Source organism: Symphalangus syndactylus, chromosome 19, assembly GCF_028878055.3.
Source record: "Symphalangus syndactylus isolate Jambi chromosome 19, NHGRI_mSymSyn1-v2.1_pri, whole genome shotgun sequence".
NCBI classification, from domain to species: domain Eukaryota; kingdom Metazoa; phylum Chordata; class Mammalia; order Primates; family Hylobatidae; genus Symphalangus; species Symphalangus syndactylus.
In genome coordinates this window covers 25641455-25662931 of record NC_072434.2, presented here as the reverse complement: position 1 = coordinate 25662931, position 21477 = coordinate 25641455, and the positions used below count along the sequence as shown (strand labels likewise).

Genomic DNA, 21477 nt, shown 5'->3' with positions numbered 1-21477 from the left:
GCCACCATCTTTTCTCTCTTGAGTTACTACGATAATGTAGTATAACTTTGGGCTTTTGCTCAAATATCACTTTCTCAGAGTTCCTCCCTGATTGTTCTATTTAAAATTATAATTCCACCCCTCCAAATTGCCCTATTCCTTTTCTCTACCTGACATTTCATGCTAAAGGATTTCTCACCATCTGACACATTATATAGTTTGCTTCCTTGTCTGTGTCTGGTGTCTTTCCTCCAACTAGAATGTAAGCTTGATGAGGATGGGAAGTTTTCTTCCTACCATGTCACCTATATTTTACAATGTCAGTTTTTATTTTTATACATCTCAAGAGTTTTCTTGAGGTGATGCACATCAATAGCATTGCCACATATGAGCATCACTAACTCCTCTGACCACAGGAAATGCATGGTGGGTTTAATACTCAGCTTTGCCCGTAGTTCTCTGTTTCCTGTGCCTTTCCTACTCCCAACCAGGACCACAGAAGGAAGGGTCTTTCTTTTTCCTTGCTCAACTGCCTTGCTTCTTATGTGAGATGTCATCCCAAGAGAAGATTTAATCATCTAATTCTTGATTTCTGTTGTCTCAATTTATGTTATTTACCGATTAAAAACCTGAAGTTTAGAAAGGTTATGTAACTAGCCTAAATCACATATTAATAGCAGACTTGAGACAAATACAGTCCAGGTTCTAATAAATTTCTTTACAAAGAATAACTAGGTTTAGTGACATGTTTGCTTCAGCGTGCCTCTACGTAGCAAAGATTATGACTGCCTGCACAGTCCACTTGCAGAGGGTTGCATGAAGTGCCCTTGTCCAAAAATTTCTTCCACCAAGTTGGAGTATAGTACTGTCTGGTATACCACCATTAAGGCCCATATTTTAGGGCAGCGAAGGGGAGATTATTTAGTTTATCAATGCAGAGATCTTTTTGGTCTGTTTTGTGATCAATGGGCCTCAAGTGTAAACTACAAACCAAAATACAGTTATTTTAGGGATGAAGTAAACTCAGAAGCCGAGAAAGAGGCCAAATCATTATTCTATTTAATAAGCCTGTCTTGAACTTTAAAAGCTATGTATGAGTGTGTATGCCTGTGTGCATGTGTGTGTGAAATGTATAATTTTCGTCTTCCATCTCTTCTGTCTTTTGAGCCTTAAGATGTTTCTTTTTTTTTTTTCCTCCTCCTCCTCTATTTTGACATTGAAGAGTATGTGGCAGGCAGATTTGGCCAGGACGACTCCACTGGATATGTTGTCTTTACTCTTGATGAGAGCTATGGAGACACCATCAGCCTCTCCATGTTTGTCCGAACACTTCAACCATCAGGCTTACTTCTAGCTTTGGAAAACAGCACTTATCAATATATCCGTGTCTGGCTAGAGCGTGGCAGACTAGCAATGCTGACTCCAAACTCTCCCAAATTAGTAGTAAAATTTGTTCTTAATGATGGAAGTGTCCACTTGATATCTTTGAAAATCAAGCCAAATAAAATTGAACTGTATCAATCTTCACAAAACCTAGGATTTATTTCTGCTTCTACATGGAAAATCCAAAAGGGGGATGTCGTCTACATTGGTGGCCTACCTGACAAGCAAGACACTGAACTTAATGGTGGATTCTTCAAAGGCTGTATCCAAGATGTAAGACTAAACAACCAAAATCTGGAATTCTTTCCAAATTCAACAAACGATGCATCTCTCAATCCAGTTCTTGTCAATGTAACCCAAGGCTGTCCTGGAGACAACAGCTGCAAGGTAATGATTACTCATACAAACTAGGTATATACTGTATGTTAAACTTTTACTTTATTAAAAAGATAACTTATTAAAACCATTCTTTGTATATAAAGATGATGTTACTGACCCACCACAGAATAATATTTCATCTATATTTTTCCAACAAGACTGTGAAATTTACATTGAGCCATAGAAATGAGGCCTTGATCTTATTGGCATCAGGATCTATTTAACTAACCAAAGTAACTTCAACTATAGGATTCTCTCACCCTCATAGCAATCAAATTACTTAAGTATAATAATATTTCAATTCCTAAACTCCTAATGGCACCCTAGAGGTTTAACCGAATTAACTCTTTTTGGGTGATATTGTTAACTTTATTTTAAATGCCCACCTACTATTGTTTTGAAATTTTATTAAGTCAGCAACAACAAGAGAAATCTGAGAGATAATGTCCTTCTGGTAGTTGAAATCCTCTGAAATATAATTTCTCAAAGCCCAAGCTTTACTTTAAATATTCTATGTGCTCTTCTAAGAGCTGCTTAAATACAAGAACTTGTCAGCTCTGCATGACCTTTCAAAGGGAAAAAAGGAAATGCATTTCTGTGTGTCGAGCATTTGTTGAGCTCCAACTATGGCCCTACACTAAGCTTGGTTCTAAATATACACAATTGAATTATTATAACATAGTTGTGGAACATTTTCAATGTACTAGGCACTATTTTACATGGATTAATCCATTTAGTTCTATTGAAGGACTACTGTGGAAAGCAGGCATTGTTGTTGTCCCAATTTACGTTATTTACAGATAAAGTAACTGAAGTTTAGAAAGGTTATGTAACTAGCCCGAATCATATGTTAATAGTAGACCCAGGACAAACACAGTTCATGCTCTAAAAAATTTTTTTAAATACTTTCATTTTGAATACGTTTTGTGAGCAACCTTATGAGAACTCAAATAATAATACTATGTGTCTGATTCAGAGGCAGACCAATGTGGGAAGGGCACTCACTGAGTTGGGATCCAGAGGACCTAGGTACCAAGTTTCACTGTTTCACTTCTGTATAGGATCTTGGGCAACTGGAAACACCTTCTTTTTATCATCTGTAAAACCAGGAGTAAGAATCCCTTCCTCAAATGATAATTAGTGCATGTGAAAAAGTGCCTGGTAATTTGTAAATTACAGAGGACGCTGCTATACTTGAAAAATCCTCCTTGTCCTATAGATCAATTTTATATCTTTTCTCTCTCTTTGCCACCACTCTGACCTTTTAGAAAGGAGCTGGTAATGGCAGCAGTCATTTTTATTCTATTTAGTTAACAATGGATATTAAAAGTTTAAAACGTAAAGATGCAGGGAAATTAGCATTTTAAAATAACAGATATGTGGTCTCACCATCAACATTTTTCTATTTAGTTGCCAGTGCTTTTTATACCTTTGATTTCTTTTCTGCTCAGTCCAACCCCTGTCACAATGGAGGTGTTTGCCATTCCCTGTGGGATGACTTCTCCTGTTCCTGTCCTGCCCACACAAGTGGGAAAGCCTGTGAGGAGGTTCAGTGGTGTGGATTCAGCCCGTGTCCTCGCGGAGCCCAGTGCCAGCCGCTGCTTCAAGGATTTGAATGTAGGTAGAGTTCAAATCTACCATCTCACCGGTTAAGTTGCAACATTTGAGTTATTCCAAGAGCAAACACAGAAAAAGAGTATAGACAAAGCCAGCTTATTAAATTAATCTATGCTTGTTTCCCCTATGAGAGTAGGCTAATAAACCTGACTGGCCTCTTGCCTCATCCTGCCCTTGGTGGGTGTCTGGATAGGAAATGGAGGTCACAGCAACTCTAAACCTAGATGCTTAATCACTTAAAGCTGATTTCCTAAAAAAAGAATTAACAAGGTAATATTTGACTTTCCTTCCCTCATTACTGGGAACACAGAATAAATATGTGCATGTTACACATTGCCATTTATTAACTATGAGGCCTCAGGCAATTCATGTGATCTCCATCATCTAAACCTTCCTCACCTGTAAAATAGGAGAACACTTTCTACTTTTTCGGTTTCTTTGTGATGATTCTATGACCTTATCTGTAAATAATCAAACATGTTAGGCACTCAATTAATGTTTTCTATGAGAATTTCCCTCACTGTGAAAGGTTTTCCTGTCCATCTTCTGTACTACAAAACACAATTTTCCAAATGTTAGCAATTTGAATACTATACAGTATTCACAATTTTGACATATCCACCCACTAACTATACTGTTATTTATATTCTGTCTTCTCACCTACTTCAAATAATGCACAGTCCAGTTGATAGCCAACCCTCTAAGTTTGCACTGAATTCTAATTTCTTCCCCTTATTCAAAGATTGTGCTCCTAAAACTTTTCTCTCACACACCAGTATCAATTTTTCCATCATTACAAAAAATTTCTTTTGACACTCCCTCACTCCTATTCCTACCAGCTACCATCCCATTTCTCTGCCTTAAAGAATAGGGAGAAAAAAATCCTTTAATGTGTTGTCCGCAATGTGCTTCCGATATTCTCACTCCATTCTCTCTTTTGCTCCATACAGTCAGGCCCACACACCAGCACCTCCCTCCTGAACTCTCTTAGCCCAGAGATTCACAGGTCACCTTTGTCACTTCGTTCAGGTTTCTACACAAACATCCTCCAACTTGACTTTATTTTTATTTTTATCTCTTATTGTTCCTTGATATTTTGTTACATATGCATTGATATATTTGTCTATCATCTCTTTCATCATGAGAATATAAGCTTCACAAGGCAAGAAAATTTTCTATGTGGTTTCTTGCTCATCAATATTTGTTAAATAAATAAATTGATATATTATTTTCTTCAAATTTACTTAATATTTTCACTTAACTGCTGTGGACATTAAGTACATTATCAGCTTACTATAAAAAAAAATACATGCTGGATGCAGTGACTGACGCCTATAATCCCAACACTTTAGGAGGCAGAAGTGGGAGGATTGCTTGAGCCCAAGAATTTGAGTCTGCAGTAAGCTAGGATCACACCACTGCACTCTAGCCTGGGCAATAAAACAAGACCCTGTCTCAAAATGAAAATAAAAATAAAAATACTGCACTAAAGTAATGGAATGGAACTAGAGGATAGTTTGGCTTAAGGTCAGTAGCAATGACATACTATCTAGTCTGGGCCCCGAAGTAACTGAGAAAAAGAAAAAAATGTATTTACTTTTATGTTTCTATACTTCAAAATCATATTATTTAAAAGACCTGTATGAAATACATTACACTGTATATACACTTGGGGAAGAAAAATACATATACTTTTATGTTTCATACTTAAGAAATAGGTACTACACATGTATAGAAAACATGATGAGTTGGCATAAAGAATGTAAATTGGTTTTTAATGGGGCACAAAATTTTAAATGATACTTTTTCGTTCTACTTCTTTAATTATTCTAAAATAATTTCTTAATTATTAATTTTACTGTTGATCTTTTGATAGAAATACTAAAGTTGTTAGTCTCAGCTATGTTCTACCTGGTGTCCAAATCGTTTTGAATATTTTCACAGGATAAAGGAATAGGATTTCTAAAAACAGTGGCAGCCCCAAAAAAGTATGCACACTGCTCTGCAATCTACACATCAAGCAGTTTAGGAACCGGAGAAACATGTGTCAGAAAGAAGTGAAGTGAACCTTTACTGCTACAACATTGCCGATAGCAAAAGACTAGTAAGTCCAACTCTGACACCCCCAGAAAGTCCCAGTAGCATTTTTTAAGTATAGCTTATCTTAGTGAAGAGAGAAAACGTAAATAAATAGGTGTACAATAGGAATTATAAATCAATTTTCTAATTGACAGGTATGAAGCCAGAATTCACTTTTACTACTCTCATAATTTTAATTTTATGTAATATTGTGACCCTATTATATTTTCTTTCCAAGCAAAATATATTGAAAAGATGCTCTTGAGAGTACAGCTGGTAAATTACCCTGAGTTTGCCTTTAGGACTTTAATCATCTCTATCTCTGTATCGTACCAAGATTTAAACATTTATAACTCACCTCAAATACAGGTGTGCTTATTATGGCAAAGTTCCCCAAAGAAAAGGTGAAGTACAAAAGTGATTAGGTATATCGTGGTTTTTACCCAGATCAGAAGACATGATTTCAGTGTGCTCAGCAAAGTTAATAAATATATTTATATAGCATTATAGACCATAGTCTTCATTTCATAGTTGGAGAATTTTGGAGATTTTTCATTTTAACATTTACTTAAAAACATGTAATGAAACACTTGTTGCTCTTTTTTCCCCTAAATTCCCAACTCCAAACCTGGTTGAAACACACACACACACACACACACACACACACACACAGTAAAAAACAATAAGATCAAAGGAATTGATTTATTTAAGTCAAATAATACACTTGAATAATACACTGAAATTTGCTCCTGCTGTGGTTTCTAATCATTATCTCACTTTTCAGGATACAGGATGGAGTTATTTTCATAGAGTATTCATTTAATTATGTTTACTGAGCACCTACTATACATCAGGGACACACAGGCTTAGGCATAAGGATTTAGTGATAACCTAGACAGAGAAGATCCTGGTTTTATAAAGCTTATGTCCTAGTGCAGAAAGACAGTGAAGGAACAAGTAAACAAATAAACATAATTTTAAGTGGTAATGGGAGCTATGGAGAAAATTAAGCATAGACAGTGAATGCAGGGAGGCAGTTTTTTTAACTTGGATAGTCAGGGAAAAGCTTCTCAGAGGAGGCAACATTTGAGTGATATTAACACAAAGAAAAAGCCAAGTATAAGAAGCTCTGGGGAAATAATATTCTAGGTATAAGTAACAGCAAGTGTAAAAGGCTTGCGTTGGGAACAAGCTTGGTGTATCTTCAATGAATGGAAAGAAATTGTGGCTGTGGCCTGTGAATGAATTGGAATTGGAGAGTTAATCAGGGGCCAGATCATGTAGATGCTTTTTGTTAACATGGCAAAATTTTGTCATGAATATTTTTTTTAAAGAGAGACAGAGTCTTATTATGTTGCCCAGGATGGTCTCAAACTGCTGACTTCAAGCTATCCACCCTCCTCAGCCTCCCAGATAGCTGAGATTATACCCACAGCTGGCTCAGATCATGTACACTCTTGTGGTTATGTTTAGAATTTAGGATTTCTTTTTAGATGATAACTAATGAAGCTTGACTAAGCAGTGGTTGTTATACTGATCTGCAGAGGAGTAGAAGCAGGGACACTAAGAAGTAATTAGTCTTAATGAAAGATGATGGTGGTTGGGTGTAGTGCCTGATAATGTAATGATAGTGTTTTCAGGTCATTTGCTACGGAAAAGTGCAATACAATAAGAATAGATAATTGGCCACTGCATTGAGTAACATGGAGGTCATTCATTATAACCATGAAAGTGGTTTTAGTGAAGTGACTGGGACAAAAGCTTGAGTGGCATATATAAAAGAGAAAATGAGGAATGATAGAGTGAGACCATGGGGATATAAAATTATTAAGTTTTGCTGGTAAATAAAATAGACAAAAAAGCAGCAGATTGGGGGATGTCAAGGTACTGTTTTGTGTGTATTTTTATTTTTTAAGACTAAAGCAATTACACATATTTGTATATTGATGGGAAACAACAAAATGGAAGGGGGATTGATGATGCAAGAAAGAAAAAGAATGCATAGAGGAATAATATGTTTAAAAGGTGAAAATCAGTAGGACCCAGTGCATAACTGGTAGAGTTGACCTTGGTGGGAATACAGACAGTACATCTATTATAGCAGGATAGAATGTAGTGTGGATCCAAATAATATTAGGTTTACAGATTTGATGGATATCTGCAGTAGCTCTGTTTTTTCAAGAAAATATTATGTGAGATCATAAGCTGAGATAGAATAAGATATTTTAAGAGACAGAACAAGTTGTTTATTAATCATCTTATAGAATGGGAAAAAAAGTTTTTAATAGAGAAATGCAATAGGATTGCCCAAAGTGCTGTGCTCACATATAGCATGAGAGCAATTGATATGGTTGTATATGAAAGTACTTGGGTGTAGATACAGAATTTGCAGCTTGTCACGTAATTGGAGTTTTACCAGGTAAGTAAATCAGTCATTTGGAATGCTACTTTTAACTGCCTACTCGTCAGCTTAATCAGAAGCCAGACTCCACTGTTAATTTTCTGTGTCACCATAGCTAGATTTGTGATTTCTTTTTGCTCAGTTTATTTATGTGTAAAATGAATTATCAATGCTTTATTTGTGAGAGCAAATGCAAAATAAAAATTGGCATGCATTAGGATTTCAATGGAAAAGAAACGTATAGTTTTGGTTTTGCTATCGGACCACCCAGGTTTCACATTCTGGTTTTGTTATTTATTAATTACATGACCATGAACAAAATTACTTAAATTCTGTGAGTCTCAACTTCTTCCATAAAATGGGGATAATAATAATACCTGTATTCAAAAGTTTTATATTAGAAATAATATAAAAGCAACTAGCACAGTATGTAACATGTATCAAATAGTCAATATGCAATGTTATTAACACAATGATCATTACTATTAACAAAGGTAATTAAGCAAAGTATAGATTTAATAAAGTTGTTGATTATTATCACCTTCTCTCATTAGGTATTGCAAATGCTGTTTTTAATGGACAAAGCAGTCAAACATTATTCAGAAGCAATGGGAATATTACCAGAGAACTCACCAATATTACATTTGGTTTCAGAACAAGGGATGCAAATGTAATAATATTGCATGCAGAAAAAGAGCCTGAATTTCTTAATATTAGCATTCAAGATTCCAGATTATTCTTTCAATTGCAAAGTGGCAACAGCTTTTATATGCTAAGTCTGACAAGTTTGCAGTCAGTGAATGATGGCACATGGCACGAAGTGACTCTTTCCATGACAGACCCACTGTCCCAGACCTCCAGGTGGCAAATGGAAGTGGACAACCAAACACCTTTTGTGACCAGCACAATTGCTACTGGAAGCCTCAACTTTTTGAAGGATAATACAGATATTTATGTGGGTGACGGAGCTATTGACAATATAAAGGGCCTGCAAGGGTGTCTAAGTACAATAGAAATCGGAGGCATTTATCTCTCTTACTTTGAAAATGTTCATGGTTTCACTAATAAACCTCAGGAAGAGCAATTTCTCAAAATCTCCACCAATTCAGTGGTCACTGGCTGTTTGCAGTTAAATGTCTGCAACTCCAACCCCTGTTTGCATGGAGGAAACTGTGAAGACATCTATAGCTCTTATCATTGCTCCTGTCCCTTGGGATGGTCAGGGAAACACTGTGAACTCAACATTGATGAATGCTTTTCAAATCCCTGTATCCATGGCAACTGCTCTGACAGAGTTGCAGCCTACCACTGCACATGTGAGCCTGGATACACTGGTGTGAACTGTGAAGTGGATATAGACAACTGCCAGAGTCACCAGTGTGCAAATGGAGCCACCTGCATTAGTGATACTAATGGCTATTCTTGCCTCTGTTTTGGAAATTTTACAGGAAAATTTTGCAGGTGAGCATAAAGTCCATATGAAGCTCAGTCTTTGAAGCTATACTCTGCATCACTGTTCTTGTCAAATTGGAAAGCTCTCTCCTCAAGGTATACATATATATTGTGCTGAACAGGGTGACATTGGTCGCTTCCGTCACAATTTGGTCATGTTAAGACAGGATCTCACTTACCAGGATATTCTACAAGTCAGAAAGGTAGTGTTTAAATCAGACTTTCAGCAAAATATTTTCTCGGTCATCTGTGTGAAAATATGTCTCATGAACTGAAGCCCCAGGGTCTGACAGTTTCAAGGCCTCAGGAAACAAATACATTTACAATAAATGCAAAGGCTGAAATGTAGTATTGTTAGGGAAGGCATGACTTCTATTGCTAAAATAATGCCCTGGGCTATTTCAGGCAAGTAAATACTCTAAAATCCCGAAAAGAGTATATTAAAGTATACAGCTGACCCTTGAACAATGCAGGGGTTAGAGGTGCCGACGTGCAGTTGAAAATCCACATTTAACTTTTAACTCTCCCAAAACGTAACAACTATCAGCCTGGCTGACCAGAAACCTTAACAATAACATAGTCAATTAACACATATTTTGTATGTCATATTCTGTCTTCTTACTATAAAGCAAGCTAGAGAAAATAAAATGTTATTAAGAAAATCGTAGGAAAGAGAAAATAAGTTTACTATTCATTAGTGGAAATGGATCATCAAAGATCTTTATCTTGATTGTCTTCGTGTTGATTAGGATGAAGAGGAAGAGAAGGGGTTGGTCTTGCTGTCTCAGTGGTGGCAGAGGTGAAAGAAAATCCACATATAAGTGAATCCACACCATTCAAACATGTGTTGTTCAAGGGTCAACTGTAATTTCAAAACAGTGGAATTATAATTCTCAGAAAAATATAAAATAAACATGTTTTAATTATTTTGTCATTAATGAGGAAACTAGTAAGATATAAAAACTAATTCAAAGGACAATCTAAAGAATATGTATATGTATATATACGAACAAGAATGAATGAATGAATTTATTAATAAATACAAAACTGTTTAATATCCCATAGGGCAAGAAAACTAGTATTTGAAGTCATCTTCAGTAGTGTGCTAATCATTTGTATGGCTCACTATAGATAAATTAATTTGCATTTTGATGAACAAGGTTTTCATATTAATATTGTTTTCTACAACTTACAGAATTGTAATATAGCTTAGCAAAGAAAATATAAGGCACAGACCACTGCAAAAGTGGATAATAATAGATGGTCCTTTATATAAACCCAGCAGTGCATTGAAAGAATATGCAGTGATTTTTTTTTTTGCCCATTTCAAAGTATTTCACATTTTTCTACAACTACAAAAGCAGTATTTTAGTTCTTGTAACCACCTCCATTTCAAGCTATATAAACAGAGATAAGAAAGACTATTTTTCTTCTAAGTCACATTGCTTCAGTATTTCCATGTAAGAAGTTATTATTGTTTTTACAACTTACACCGCTTTAAATTTACTAAATAATTGAGTCATTATGGGGAGGTGAGAGTGTTATTATTAACAAGTAATGCATTCCAGAACTTTGGCAAGAACACCTGGAATGGGTTGGCAGCCTGTAGACATTACACTAATTCAGAGGTGGTACCTTAATTGCATGAATCTCCTAGCAAACATAACATGTAGGCCTACCTGTAAGAAGTTGTATATCTCTCCTTAGCAGTTACTGTTCTGAGCCTGAGAAAGCAAGGCACCCTTACAGGTGCTAAATGTTCCCAACAGGTAACCTGCCTGCTTAAAAGCAAGAAGAATTCAGGATCAAATTTAGTACATTTCACTGTGAATTTTGATGAGTAAAATAAACACATAGGCCCTAGTAACTAGTTCTCCAGAATTTTTTTCTGCCTAATTCATCAAAGTCAAGTTCTGAAAGACGAAAGCCCTCAAAACTACCTTCTAATGAGATTCAGGAATTGTTTATTAAAACCAAGATGTATACAAAGCTTCATATTTGCATTGCTAATTGACCTCTTTCAAAGCTGGTTGACATTTTTGGCTCTTTTGAAGAGTCTTTATGATATCTTCTTTTTAAAGTAGAATTGATTAGCTCTTGTGGGAAGAGACATACTTAGCATCATATAAGCTAGTCTATCCACATTAGCTGCAGCACACACAACAGAACAAAATTCAATTCATTTTACACTTCCTGAATATTTATTAGTTATCTGATACCATGCACATACACAGTGAGTCAAAGGTCCAAAGCAACACTATTAAACCCTTTAAACATCAGTCCCTTCACACTACTAGATTTTGTCTTACAGTGAAGTTCTGCTTAGCTTCTAATACTTGTTCCGCCTTTTATAAGGATTCTTTAACATGTAAAGCTTTCTTGCCATACCAGAGAGCCACACTCTGAATTCACATGCAGTTAGCATTGTGTGCTATATACAAAGCTCCTGGACAGCATTTGGCTTGCATTCTTCGAAGCTATGAATTATTACATAGAGAGCAGCAAGTCTTGGCAGGGCAACTGGAGTTCAGCTCTGAAAACCAAGAGAAATCACATGAGTGCTTGGGTACTAGAGTGCTGTCCTTGCTTTCCTGGCCTTTATAGAGATGCAATTTTCCTATGGCCTTTATTGATTTATTAGCAAAGCAGCAGCAAATCTAGTTATAGCAAGTTCTTTTCCAACCCAAAATTTATTGCCACCCCATGGCATAGATCTTATCTCACAAATGAAAACTGTGTAGAAATGGAAGATGTATAGCCATGCTTGTCACAGTACCCTCCAGCAGGAGCTTTTTACTGGAGAAATGATTCTTGTATAACACAGCACAATTAAGCATTTGTAACTCCTCCAGCCTGAGTATTTAATTAGCTTGGCATTGACTACATACATGAATTTATCAAAAAAGTTTTCTTGAATGAGATGAACAAGATGAACAGCTGTGGCTGTTGCTTTTATCTCTCTAGACAGAGCAGATTACCCTCAACAGTCTGTGGGAATGAGAAGACAAATCTCACTTGCTACAATGGAGGCAACTGCACAGAGTTCCAGGCTGAATTAAAATGTATGTGCCGGCCAGGTTTTACTGGAGAACGGTGAGTCACATTAGAGCTTTCTGGAAGAGAATTCTGAGCTAAAGAATGATGGGATTACTCAAAGTTCATTTTCTCCTCTAATTTTTTATCTCAGTTCCCATACAAAAATCTATCCTGAAATAGAGGTTCAGACAGAGTGAAACAATAAAAAAGAAGAAAAACCACAGTTTAGGTCAAAGGAGAGAACACTTTATTAGACAAAACTTCAAATAGGGAAAAATGTTTTTTAAAAAATGTATAATGTGCTATTTTTCTTTCTTATAAGTACTTCTGAATTCATGTCTTTTTTTTGTTGCTAACTCTAATACATGATGCAAATATGGTTGCTGTCGAGATAAAATAAATTACAACTAAAAGATTGCCTCATAGAATTGCCTACAACCCAAAAGTATATATACCTTATCCATATGATTCTATTTTTCCCAGAGAAACTCTTCAACTCTTCTTCACCTCATATAGGAATTCTTAAAATGGAGTTGGTCAATGGCTTCAGGCAATCTGTGACCTGCTGAAAATACAGAAAAATTAGAATATGTATTTGAGTGGCTAGGGGTAGAAAGAATGCATACTGAATAGCTTTTATCAGCTGCTCAAAGGGATTTATGTCCCCAAAACAGTTATGAACCAGGGCTCTATAGAATACAGATACTATCTAAGCAGATAATAGTTAACCTTTTGTTTTAGCACTGTGCCATGCACCTTACAAATACCATCTCTAATTCTTATAGCTCTGTAAGGAAGGTTTTATGATTTTTATTTTGCGTATGTGCAAACTGAGGCTGAGGGCTTAAGTGACGTATAAAGGGCCTATCCACACCTATGCTGCAGTAAGGTTGAGCTGCCTTCAAAGCCTCTGCTCTTCTGTTTGATGTGCCAGCATAACTGTATGAATAAATCTTTGCTCACCACAATTTTTTTTTTTTTAATGAGAAAGATGTTCTTCCATCTCGTGTATCATCCAGGGTAAGACACAGTGACCTCTGATCAAACTTCCTACACTGAAAAAATTCAATAAACTGAGCTCAGACATATTTGACAAAGATATTTTGACTGACTCAATATTTCCCATAAGCATAGTTAATAAAATAATGGATGTGTGAGTGCTCCCCGGCAAGTGCCCTTTGGATTAATTTGAATTTTCTGTTTTCTAGCTAGCCTCTTTTGCATCACAAAGACACAGGTCTTTTGCCATTTTTACAAAACAGCAGGGAGTCTAGGGTATACCTGAATTTGACCCTTCTAACGTTCATTTTTATTTGCAGCCTGCCTTCTGTGGTTGGTTCTTTGTGGTACAGGCATTCCAAGTCTATATGTGCATGAAAGGAGATAGCCTTGAGTCACATTCTGCTTTCTGTTGCACCGATTTTGGTTCTGCAACTTATTAACTGAGATCATTCAGTTGTATTCCAATTCCATGTATCTTTCAAAATATTGCAAATATTTTCTTGTCATTAATTTTGAGTAATTCAACTATTGTCAAGTGTGGGTTGCTTCCTGGTTGAACGTCACAGTTTCTGCCGAATGGCACAATGCATAGAACTCATCCAAAACCCTGGATTATTTTCTCTGCCACTCACACATTGTTTCTATTTACAACAAACATTTCCCTGTCCTCTGATATTTATTAGTTTACAAAATTTGTATTTGACATTTAAATTCAGATATATTTGAAACATAGAAAGAAAAGAAAGCTTAGAGTTTTCCTTCTTTTCCCAGGAGACTTTTCAACTGGAAAAACTTACATGATGCTAGATATTTCTTTTTTTTTTTTTTTTTTTTTGAGACAGAGTCTCGCTCTGTTGCGCAGGCTGGAGTGCAGTGGCGCGATCTCGGCTCACTGCAAGCTCCGCCTCCCAGGTTCATGCCATTCTCCTGCCTCAGCCTCTCCGAGTAGCTGGGACTACAGGCGCCCGCCACCACGCCTGGCTAATTTTTTTGTATTTTTAGTAGAGACGGGGTTTCACTGTGGTCTTGATCTCCTGACCTCGTGATCCGCCCGCCTCGGCCTCCCAAAGTGCTGGGATTACAAGCGTGAGCCACCGCGCCCAGCCTGATGCTAGATATTTCTAAAACATTGAACCTGTGTTCAGTAGATTCTATGCTTTCAAAGTCCTTAACCATCATTACTTGATTGACTAGATGTTAATGGATTTATTTTTACTTTCCATGCATTAATTGACCTCTAATAAAAATGCCAATGATGCTGATAATACATGTGTATCTATTGTTGACTGTTTAGTTCAACAGATAAATAGGTGAGAAAGTGATGGAGTAGTTAGAGGTAGATAGAAAATAGTGGGCTATCTCCCATGGCCTAGGGAAATGTAACTTCCATTGCATCCAAGGATACTGAAAAGCTATCCTCAAATAAACTGGCTTCTCTCCTGCCTTGGTTAAACCTCCAGCTTAATAGTGTCATCCTGGAAGGTTTTGAATGATGGATGGTGTGAACACTCTGGCCCACCCAAGACCGAGAATGCTTGGCAGGCTCCTGAGAGTTGTCAAGTTTTGCTCAGATCTAATCAGAGAAGTCTCCCTCCAGCCCAGAAGCATAAGCCAAAAAAGGAAAACAAAATGTCTCAGCTATGCTTGGTATCCAAAGGGATAAGGAGCTGTTTTTCTTGGAAGAAATCTTTGTTTTCCTTTGTACCTTGGGCTGGCCTTGCCCCACTACCTCATCCCCTTTCATTTTGAGCCTAGTGATTAGTCTCTGACCCATACGTGCAAGTTTTACATTTTGGAAGGTGAGAGAAAGAATAAGGGAAAATTAAAAATTGTTTACATCAAATTTCAACATTATAAGCTGCACTGTAGAGATCTTGGAGCTAAGATTTTATACAAATTTTCAAAAGTAAAATAGCTGCCTTAGTGGCTGTTCTATCCCAAGGTCTTAGCAGAGTGTTTGTCACACAGTATGTGTTAAATAAATATCCGCTGAGTGACTGAATACATGATTGGTGACTTAATCCATGAATATACAGAAAAACAAATTCTTGATGGAAAATTAGGTTAAAAAAATGACAATATCCTGGGAAGAAGAAAACTTCAATTGACCTGAGAATTGATGTCACTTGTCTTGGAAAATTTGGCTTTTGAAAGTCATTCTACCTCAACATTTCAGAAATTATGCTTGGCTATTGGAACACAGATTTTTTAGCAAGTACAATCTTCTAATAATTGATTTTTGCTTTTGTTAGAAAAAAAAGGACTTCCACAGAAAATAATTCAAAATCTCCTCCTCCTCCTTGTTCTCCTTCTTTTTTTTTTTTTTTTTGGTTTCTCTTTGGTGAGCTTTTTCCTTAGCCTGAGGGCTCTGACCCATGAGGATCCTGATAGCCTGAATGTAGGTTTGCCCTGCAGACTCCAGATGGCAAAATACAGCCTCTCTCTTTGTGCCCCTAATAAACTGAACATTTGTATAAGGTGGCAACCCCACTAATGCTCTTGAGCGTGACACTGGTGTAGGTATGGCCCACTTTTCTCTTGGTTTCTAAATATTTGCATCTATTTTCTCATTCTAATTAATTCCGTGTGTGTATGTATACATATACATATGTGTACAAATTATTTCCATTAAACCCCAAATGTGTTAAAGAAATTTTAAGAAACATCTCTGACATTGTCAAGTATATGTAAAGTATGTGTGGATGGGTAGATAAGACTGTGCTGTTCCAGACAGACAAGGCAAACGTTTTCTTCCCATTTCACAACCAATGTATTCAACAGGGACCTGGTTTCTGCTGTTCTGTTTATTTTGAAGGTGTGAAAAGGACATTGATGAGTGTGCCTCTGATCCGTGTGTCAATGGAGGGCGGTGCCAGGACTTACTCAACAAATTCCAGTGCCTCTGTGATGTTGCCTTTGCTGGCGAGCGCTGCGAAGTGGACGTAAGCAGCCTCTCCTTTTATGTCTCTCTCTTATTCTGGCAGAATCTTTTTCAGCTTCTTTCTTACCTCATTTTGCGTATGAATGACGAGCCAGTTGTTGAGTGGGGTGAACAGGAAGATTATTAACATACATTTGAACATTCCCAAATGAAAAAAAAAGCCATTGAATTTCAAGAAATGCCTTGATTCATTTTAGATCTCTGGGGGAAAAAAAGGGAAATAAAAACCATCTCAATAATTAAAGTAAATTCAAGGCTTATTTTAAACATATCAGAAGCACTTTGTCTGTATATAAAATATTTTCCTATTCTAACTTTAAATATGAAAAAAGTGTTCTCAATATAACTAGAAATATCTCCTTATTGTGTGTATTTAGTACAAATATATTATCATTCTTAACACTTCTATAAGTGAATGACCACTGCCATTTCTTCCCACTCCGTTTCTGGGTATTTTCACATTGTAAGTTGCCCTCAATCACTATGATTCTATTTTCATTTCTTTTCTTTCATTCTTATCTATTATTTATGACACAAAAATTGAGAATTACAGGCCAGGTGTGGTGGTTCACTCCTATAATCCCAGCACTATGGGAGGCTGAAGTGGGCAGAACACCTGAGGCCAGGAGTTTGAGACCAGCCTAGCCAACATGGTGAAACCCTGTCTCTACTAAAAATACAAAAATTAACTGGGAGTGTTGGCACATGCCTGTAATCGCAGCTACTCAGGAGGGTGAAGCAGGAGAGTTGCTTGAACCCAGGAGGCGGACGTTGCAATGAGCCAAGATTGTGCCACTGCACTCCAGCCTGGGCGACAGAGTGAGATTCTGTCTAAAAAAAAAAAATGAGAATTACTGATTAAAATTACTAATTACATTCATCTATGTTTTTACATGAAGCTATTCAAATGAATTGTTACCTTCTCTCTGATATATGGTTAAATATATAAAGAGAAATCAAGAATTTACATCGAGTCCCTAAAATTGTAGAAAAACAATTATCTAGTATCAGTACTCAAATTATACCTCACTGGTATAATTTCTGATTCCATAAAACTGTCTCTCTAGCAAAGTTACAAATAATGCTGTCTCTATTTCCTTTCCTGCAATACTTTCCTTTTTCCTAACAAATAGAACAATTTTTTTGTTAATTGTTTCTAAATTTATGAGCTCCTTGACTTTTCTATCAAATGGACTAATTTCAGTTGCTTTTCAATGAATATTTAATAAAAATAAGCACTGTAGTTTATACATAAATTTAAAAGTATATATTGTAAAACTTGAATTTTCTTAGAAGCATGGTTTTCTAAGATTTGCAAGTAAATTTATTTTCTTAAGTATCTGTCAGAAAAAAATATGAAAGCATAGTATACATCATAACCAAAATATATTTGACATTATGATTTTTAAGAATAAATGTGTACCTGAAATGACGGATCTATAAAGTAAATTAATAAGATATGCAAAAATTAACATATTCTTTATTATAAAGATTTCAGAGATTATAAAATAATAATTTTAAAAAACTTTCTTAATGTTTTTATTCTTTCCATCAGTATGTTATCATTTATGCTAAATATCTTTGTGTAGATATACCCTTCCGAAGACATTATTTGTGTTCATTTAAAGGAAAAATAGTTTGATCCTATGAATTAATTCAGAAAGCAACTAAAATAACAATGGCCTGCCAAACATCATTTTGTAAATATATGTCTATGACTTTAGGAGCTGTCTTGGTTTGAAAATGTGAGGACAGTTTATCCATTAGATGCCATCTATTTAGTCCCAATTAAGAAAGTTGTTTTTCTGTGAGAATGACTAAGGTAAATTTAAATATACCATTCAAACAAACAAGGACAAAATAATATCCTTGTTATAGAGTACATGTAGCATATAGTATGAAGTAATTTCTACAAAAGCAAAGAAATGTATTCTATCTTGCAATAGTAATAGACAATTTTTATATAGCAAATTCATATCCTTTGGAGTAGTGACAATCATTTCAAACTGGGAGCAACGAATTGTGAAGATTTTCTTTCTTACTCATCCATTTTCTTCACATCCAAGGCTGCATGTGTGATGCTGCTGCTTCGGATGATTTGTACCAAAGTTAAATTTTGTGACAAAAGACATGGGGAAAACCCTCCCATCAATATTTGCATTCACAAGTATTGCAATAAGCATAAAATAGATTATAGCCAAAGACCATATGTATAGTTTTCACATTTACTCCCTTCTAGACATATCTGTACTTATATACTTATGGGCTGTTCCAAATGTAATATGTTCTCTACCAAATATGGTTAAGAAATATTCACTCACAATTTCTTTCTGTGTACAATTTTGATGCCTCTGTTGTCACTGTAATTGTCACTTGCTTTTCTGTTTTCCAAATGTCTTCTTGTCATGAGGTATCTGACTTTAAAAAATGTTTTCCCTTTTCTTTTTATTCTTCTGTATTTTCCAACTGCATGTGTGTGACTATGGCTTTTACATATTTGCACAGAAAAATAAAACCTTTGTTTCTGTATCTTCTCTTTCTCATCTTCTAATGGTACTTGTATTTGTTTGCCTTGACTATGTCTTGTATGATAAAATGTCCACCAGCCATGCATGCACACACACACACACACACACACACCCCACAGAAGTACTAGTACTGATCTTCCTGAATCGTGATCTCTTTCTGCAAAAGTGTCACTGTGAGTAAACACTGTGGTACCCAAGTAAAGTCGCATGTATGTTTCCTCTCTGGCAAGTAATCATCTAGTTGGCATTCTAAAGTTGATTACAACCCTAATTGTTCTTATTATTGGTTTACATTGTTCCTGCCAAAGCTAGCCATAATTCAACCTGGTTCTAAAGAGGGACTGTTTTACCTAAATGACAGAAATTTATACTAACTCCTCTGGATCAAGCTTCTAAAACATAGCCTATATTTACTTGAATAAGAACTAATTCCATTTTGCTCCATTTTTCAGATTTAACATTAAACTAAACAGGGCTATGTCTCTATGTTTGGCCATGCCTCCTTTTTTTGTGTGTGTACATGGCAAGTGGGTTTTTATCACCCTCCCTTTTGCAAAATAGGGAAGTAGAGAGAATAGGCAAATTTGGAAAAATCAGTGTTTGAGGAGGAGAGACAACTAAGTTCAATTAGCACCACTGAGGACTTACTCTATGCCAGGAACTGTGATAAGCCTTTTTAAATACATTATCTTTTTAATTATCTTTTTTCAATACAAGGTCAACCAAAATCTTTTTATCTTCCAAATTCTTCACTAAATTTTCTTTAAAGATCTTTTGGCCATTTCTAGGTTTTAAAATAGAAACTGTTAAGCTTTAATTTTGCAAATTTAAAATGAAATTTCTTCTGCAGATGGTGCTGCATAAAATTTGAGTTTAGTGAGTTAGGAAAGAAATCAGTGAAGAAATCTGTTTCTCAACTGCCAATATTATTACTAATATAAACTATGTTACTTCTCTGCTTTTTTACTTATTCAACAAATGTTTAATGTATATCTACTATTTGCCATACTGTATACTAGGTCCTGGGAATAGAACTATGATTTAGACACAATACTTGCTCAAAATAAGCTGAAGTTATGGTAAAGAATGTGGGTTAGGCTGGGTGTGGTGGCCCACACCTGTAATCCCAGCACATTGGGAGGCCAAGGCGGGTGGATCACCTGCAGTCAGGAGTTCGAGATCAGCCTGACAAACATGGTGAAACCTCGTCTATACTAAAAATACAAAAATTAGCTGGGCATGGTGGCGCATGCCTGTAATCCCAGCCACTCAGGAGGCTGAGGAAGGAGAATCACTTTAACCTGGGAGGTGGAGGTTGCAGTGAGCTGAGATCACACCAGTACACTCCAGCCTGGGTGACAGAGCAAGACTTTGTCTCAAAAAGAAAAAAATGTGGTTAAACAAATAGTCTTAGGATGTAACTAGGATGTAACTGAGTGCCAGCTGTAAGGGGGCATATGGGAGAGGCATTTTGTCCAGTCTTACAGGTGGGTATAGAAGGTCAAGGAAAGTTTCCTGAAGCCTAAGCTAAGACTTGAGGGAGTTAGGCTGTGAAAAAGCAATGGCACAGTACTGTGTGTTTCAGGCAGAAGGGGCTGGAGAGGTTGTGCACTGTGGCAAGGATATCACGGGGTGGCAGTGCTGAAAGATGGGGCTGTCGAAGCAAGCAGGAGTAAGCCCTTATACACCTTGGCAGAAACCTCGGTTTTTCATCATAAGAGAAACGGAGAATCCTTGAAGGATTTCAAACTAGAAAAGTGTCATGATTATACTTGCACTTTAGAAAGATCACTTGGGCTTCTACATAGAGAATGGCTTAAAAGAAAGGCAAGACTGGACCCAGAAAGAAACAGCTAGCAGGCTGCTGCAGTGATAAAGACAAAAGGAGATTTTGCACTACCATATATAGTTGTAGAGAAGATAGATTTTAAAAGTTTGAAGCATGATTGTTTGAGAGAGGCTGTGGGTCCAAGGGGGTGATAACTTAAATTTGGTGGATAATATTTTTAATATCTTTGTTGATTGAATAAATGAATGAATTTAAGATCTGTCGGATATCTAAATACAGTTATTAATCAGTGTGCATATTCCATTCTGGAGGTCAAGAGGCATCTCTGGGTGTATATATTTGGGATATATATTATAGATCTATTGAGTGTTATATTCCATTCTTTGTATATGTAATCCATTTGTATTATTTATTTATTGCTCTGCAACAATATTACTTCAAACTTGGCAACTTAAAACAACACACATTTATTATCTCACAGTTTCTGTGTTCAGGAGCCCAGGCTTAACTAGGTCCTCTGCTCAGGGTCTCACAAGGCAGCATTCAAGGTGTCAGCCAGAGATGTGGTCTCAACTGAGCTGAACCAGGGAGGGATCCACTTCCAGAGTGAACTCAGGGATCAAGTTCACTGAGGCTGATGGCAGAAGTAGCCCTCGATTCCTGAAGGCAGCCCTCAGCTCCTTGCTACTTGGGGCTCCCCAATGTGGTTGCTTACTTCCTCAAAGCCAAAAAAGGAGGGAGAGATGCCAGCAAGATGGATGTTACCATTTTATATAACATAATTATGTAATTGTGTACATATAATTGCATATTTCTCCTCATCTTTATCATAGTCTGTTGGTTAAGAGCAAGTCACAGGTTCTATCCACACTCTAAGTGAGAGGGGCACACA

The 21477-nt window shown here is 36.3% G+C and overlaps 1 protein-coding gene across 5 annotated transcripts in view; it reads left to right on the top strand.

The window, feature by feature from the left end:
* CRB1 (crumbs cell polarity complex component 1) overlaps nt 1-21477 on the top strand; it is a 218105-nt gene that overhangs the window by 159266 nt on the left and 37362 nt on the right. For 2 of the 5 annotated variants that reach the window (XM_055234170.2, XM_055234173.2), the window contains 5 exons: nt 1202-1749; nt 3192-3357; nt 8392-9298; nt 12254-12382; nt 16143-16269. In XM_055234170.2, the coding sequence (XP_055090145.1) occupies nt 1202-1749; nt 3192-3357; nt 8392-9298; nt 12254-12382; nt 16143-16269 (1877 nt within the window). Of the gene's footprint in view, nt 1-1201; nt 1750-2716; nt 2852-3191; nt 3358-8391; nt 9299-12253; nt 12383-16142; nt 16270-21477 lie in introns of all 5 variants that reach the window. The other 3 variants (XM_055234169.2, XM_055234171.2, XM_055234174.2) reach the window with 3 other exon arrangements.